This window comes from Electrophorus electricus, chromosome 11 (assembly GCF_041902795.1).
Source record: "Electrophorus electricus isolate QZ-2024a chromosome 11, ASM4190279v1, whole genome shotgun sequence".
NCBI lineage: Eukaryota > Metazoa > Chordata > Actinopteri > Gymnotiformes > Gymnotidae > Electrophorus > Electrophorus electricus.
Genome location: NC_137507.1, coordinates 2237418 through 2242315, shown reverse-complemented (window position 1 = coordinate 2242315; position 4898 = coordinate 2237418). Strand labels below are relative to the sequence as shown.

Sequence of the window (4898 nt, the reverse complement as noted above, 5' to 3'; positions counted from 1 at the left end):
TCATCTCCCCCACCAATCTCTGTGCTTTCATCCGTGCCTTCAATAGAAACATCTTTCTATTTCTGGGTCACTTAGCATCTGCCTTTGGGACAGCTGGGGGGGAGGGGAGCAGGGTAACCATACTGAAAAGGTGGAGAACTTTAGGAGAATCCCTCTGTTTCTGTCTACCCACCTCTTTGACCTCTGAGGGAGAGCAGGGTGGAGAGGAATGGGGGACCACCCAGGTGCGCTCACTCATCTCCAGGCCTGACCGCTGCAGCTCCCTCTTGACCGGTCTTCAGGTCCTGGTAGCTGATCCAGAACGCTGCAGCACGGCGGGCCTTCAGTGCTCCTAGGATCTCCCGTGCTTTCTCCACTTATGTGTTCGCTTCACTGGCTTCCTGTGGCATCTTAAAAAGCACTCAGTAGTTCCTCTGTGTATATGCATTATACTGAAAGAGTTACATCACAGCCTTTCGAAAGGACGCAGTGGTGAAAACCAATGCACCATGTACTTCCAATTAACTATAAACTTATGACAGAGGGTAGTAGCACTATGATCCTTATCCAAGACGTTAAGGTGCCTCGATGTGTGGCCAACAAACTTGGCTTTATTCGCACTGAGCTTCAAGTTATTTTATTTTTATCTTTCTGAATCTATGACATCAGAGAAAGTAAAACCAGATCGGACACCCACTGAACACTAGTGTCTGAATACACTGCTGCGGTTGGTAAGTGTCTCTAGCCTGAAGAGTCCAAATCTTTTGTCTAGTTAGTTTTCCTCTGAAGAAAAACATATTCATCTCTTTCTGTAGTGCCAGCAGATTACTGAGGTGGTGTCTCTGAAGTAAAGTGGAGTAAGGTGAGGTAAGGTGGATCGTTCCCAGGGGATAGATCCGATTCTGTTTTCCATGCCGTTTGTATAACCCAACCCCTCTGTCTGTCTCTCAAATTTGCTTATGGCACTATTTTTTACCAACACACAATGTTAGAAGCAGGAAGCAGGTCGCCAGAGGACTTTAACCTCCCAGTGTGAGTATTTGTCTCCTTTCTGTCACAATTTGAATCCAGTTAATCCGGGCTGTGAAACATTTCTCTGGGAGGATATTCAGTGCAGATTGTAATGGCATACATTTCTGGAATACGATTGTATGAATCTTGTCTTCTGTCTTTTTTTCAACTGGTTTGCTTACTGATTCATAGGAGCCAGTCGGTTCAACTGTGTCCTGTATGTGTTTCGGTTATTTAAACGTTTGTGCGATGAATCCATGCATGTGCTAATGGAAAATGGCTGTTGCAGATGGAGTGGCACTTGGGTCAACGGGTCAAAGACACATCTGTTAAAAGAGACGTGGGTGGCGAATGATGGAGAAAGCATGTCCACTTCTGTCTCCCGCTTGGTTCCCTCTGACTCTGACACTCTTTCAGCCGATCCCCACAAAAGCGAGATTTGCAGAACAGGCAGCGCAACTTAAAGACAAAGTATGAGGCAAACGCTGTGACTCTCTTGTCTTCAGTAAAGGCTTTTTATCAGCTTCTGCATGCTCCTTTGTTTTATGGAGATCCTGTAGAAAAAAAGCAGACCAGACAAATCCAGCCAAACACGTAGGCAAGGAAGGGGAGCATGTGCTGTCTGGATTGTGCAATGCGAACAAGTGAAAGTGCACAGCACAGTGTCACTGTGCCCTTGGCCCATAGCTCGGGCTCCACACAAGACACGGCGTTGCAGGAAACAAAAAAACAGAAGGGAGAGAGAAAGTTTCCTTAAACTGGCTATTCTGAGTGGGTGTTTTGGGGGCGGGAGAGTGGCAAAAGGGAAGGGGTGCGTTCTATATCCCCAACCCTCTCAAATCCTCTAATCATACTTTCAATGTATCTCAGGACAAGTATCAGGAGAAGGAGTGACTGGACCGGTTAGCAGTCTTACACCTGCCTGGAGTAACGCAGGTAAGTGCACCAGGGTGTGTGGCCTTGATTTGACTTGGCAAAGCAAAGAGCAAAGAACTTCCTTGCGACCAGACACACTCCGCAATTAAGTAAAATGCAGAGTTGTGTTTCATTGAATTCATGTTATAGGGCGTTAAATGGTTACGGTCAGCCAGCTTCTCAACCAACTGTAATCTAATCTTGGCATTTCCTAACCATGTTACAATCCCCAATCTCAGTTTTTCAGTGGGGTCCAGTCCTTACTAGTGCTGTTGCTCAGACACCAAATATACTACAAAATTGCCAGTACAGACCAAACCTATGGACGCTGTATATCCTTTATTTCTGTATTTATTTCGTTTCCAATTTTTTAAAACTCCAATTGATTGTTTTAACTGTGCATGCCCCAAAGCAAAAATTGAGTAACCACTTGTGGTATTCAGTTCCTAAAATCTTTTATTTCGGAGGCCAGAACACTAGTTAATGTGGGGGTTGTTTTCACTTCTGCAACAGGGAGCAGGACACATCGATGTAATCTAAAATAAAGAAAATAAACTTGAACTGAAACAGAATTTAATTCTTTCTTTTTTGAGACTCCATATCTTTGATTTGTGTGGTTCTGTAGAAACCCTCCAGCCCATGGAGGTGACGTCAGCGATGCCGGCCCACTCCGGCAACCAGACTGGGGGGAACGGCTCGTGGCCGGACTGCTCCAGGGAAGACGTGCTGAAGACCACCGTGTTCCCCGTCCTGTACTCCCTGCTCTTCCTGGTGGGGGTGCCTCTCAACGGGCTGGCGGCCTGGGTCTTCCTCAGTATCCCCAGCTGCTCCCACTTCATCATCTACCTCAAGAACATCGTGATAGCGGATGTGATCATGACCCTCACCTTCCCCTTCAAGATCCTGGCTGACTCGAACCTGGCGCCGATGGGCATGCGGGTCTTCGTCTGCCGCGTCTCTTCCGTGCTTTTCTACCTCACCATGTACATCAGCATCCTCTTCTTCGGCTTGATCAGCATCGACCGCTGCAGGAAGACGCTGAGGCCGTTTGCGGGCGCCAGCCCCCGGCGTCTGGGCCGCAGGAAGCTGCTCTCGGCTGCCGTCTGGGCCTTCCTACTCGCACTCTCGCTCCCCAACGCCATCCTGAGCAGCCGCCCGCCGGCCTCCGACCACTTCGACTGCAGCAGCCTGAAGACACCGCTGGGCCTACGTTGGCACGAGGGAGTCAACTACATCTGCCAGGTGATCTTCTGGGGCAACCTGGGCGTAGTGGTGGTGTGTTACACCCTCATCACCAAGGAGCTGTACAGCTCCTACGTCCGCACCCGAGGTCAGACGGGGGGGACGGAGTGCGGCGCGGCCCCCCTGCGGCGGCGGGCGAAGCAGCGGGTGCGGGCCAACGTGTTCCTGGTCCTGGCTGTGTTCTTCACCTGCTTCGTGCCCTTTCATTTCGCCAGGGTGCCCTACACCATGAGCCAGACGAGGATGCGGCTCTTCGGCTGCCGGCACCGGCTGCTTTTCTTCAGGGTGAAAGAGAGCACGCTGTGGCTCTCCGCCCTCAACGCACTGCTCGACCCGCTCATCTACTTTTTCCTCTGCAAGTCCTTCCGGGACTCCCTGTGCGACACCCTGCGGCTTTCGCCCGGGAGGTGTCGCGTGCTTCAGGTCAGCACGAGCGCTACCATAGGAGGTGACACCACAGGAAACTTGGCACTGTAACAGACAAGGGAGAACTTGCCGAGAACTTTCTCCTCATAGAGGTAGTCTTATAACTGAAGGAACATGGAAGGGTACCAGAAAGATGGTCCCAGTGGTGACAGGGTTATATGGGGTTGTAACCCCACTGACAGCCCACTGAAGGGAATTTTATATAAATGTATAAAAGACACAATATCCAGATGTAAGTGAAATTTAAGGTATATTTCTGCACTATATATTTTCCCCATATGCAATTTATGTAAAATATCTGATATGTAATCATTGTAGAAGGTAAATGCGATAATTTGGCTGGATCTGATTTGGACTGTCTAGTGCTAGGCATCCTTCCTAATAAGTTCCTCATTACTAATGGCTGCTTAATAATTACCAATTGCAGTTAGTCCTTCTGTCCAGTGAAATGTCATTACAGCTGTTGTGTATCTGTAGAAATAAAATATACCCGTTTTGCTGTTAGGTTGTTTTGATGTGTGTGATATTGTTGTGATATTCATTCTTTGCCCTGTCAAAGAAAGGTCCCATCTTCAGGAATGTAAAGGCTTCACCATAATTTTTATTTCAGTCACTTCTCATAACTGTCATTATTCCACCATCCTTTAGTTTTTGTTGTTTAAAGATAATGAACAATGACATTCCAGTAAAAGATAGAAACCAGGATGCACTGTAGAATATTCAAATACTTATTCAAATATAATGGCCTTGATATTTGAAACACATGAACATATTTGATATTTAATAGGTATGAATTCACGAGGCATTGAACTGCTGCTCTGGGAGATGTATCTCAAAGTTTTGTTTGTTTTTTTAACCACTAATAACATGCAGCTTTTTTGGGAAGCCTCTGAAAATGCAGAGATCATAAGGAAAGATTTCAGAGCTGGTGCAGCATGTACATTATTCCCAATCTTTAGTGGAAGGTCAGCCAAACACAAACAAGGTAATGCCAAACACAAACAAGGTAAGCCAAACACAAACAAGGTAATGCCAAACACAAACAAGGTAAGCCAAATACAAAAAAGGTAATGCCAGATACAAAAAAGGTAATACCAAACACAAACAAGGTAAGCCAAACACAAACAAGGTAATGCCAAACACAAACAAGGTAAGCCAAACACAAACAAGGTAAGCCAAATACAAACAAGGTAAGCCAAAAACAAACAAGGTAATACCAAACACAAACAAGGTAACCCAAACACAAACAAGGTAATACCAAACATAAACAAGATAATGCCAAACACAAACAAGGTAATACCAAACATAAACAAGATAATGCCAAA

At 46.4% G+C, this 4898-nt stretch overlaps 1 protein-coding gene across 3 annotated transcripts; it reads left to right on the top strand.

Annotated features, from left to right (window-relative positions):
* Window positions 1-539: 539 nt before the first annotated feature.
* Window positions 540-4077, top strand: p2ry12 (purinergic receptor P2Y12). Of its 3 annotated transcripts, none has more exons than XM_027019128.3 (5): window positions 541-710; window positions 795-841; window positions 972-1011; window positions 1861-1926; window positions 2531-4077. In XM_027019128.3, exon 5 carries the CDS (start codon window positions 2545-2547, stop codon window positions 3622-3624), a length of 1080 nt encoding a protein of 359 aa, XP_026874929.2. In that variant the 5' UTR covers window positions 541-710; window positions 795-841; window positions 972-1011; window positions 1861-1926; window positions 2531-2544; the 3' UTR covers window positions 3625-4077. The 3 variants fall into 3 exon arrangements, with proteins under 3 accessions (XP_026874927.2, XP_026874929.2, XP_035384627.1); XM_035528734.2 differs by having other exon boundaries at window positions 795-846; XM_027019126.3 differs by having other exon boundaries at window positions 540-710; window positions 795-1461.
* Window positions 4078-4898: the final 821 nt, after the last annotated feature.

Bases quoted from the DNA above. Each gene is read 5' to 3' on its own strand.
- p2ry12 (XM_027019126.3), top strand. From the start codon at position 2,545: ATGGAGGTGACGTCAGCGATGCCGGCCCACTCCGGCAACCAGACTGGG.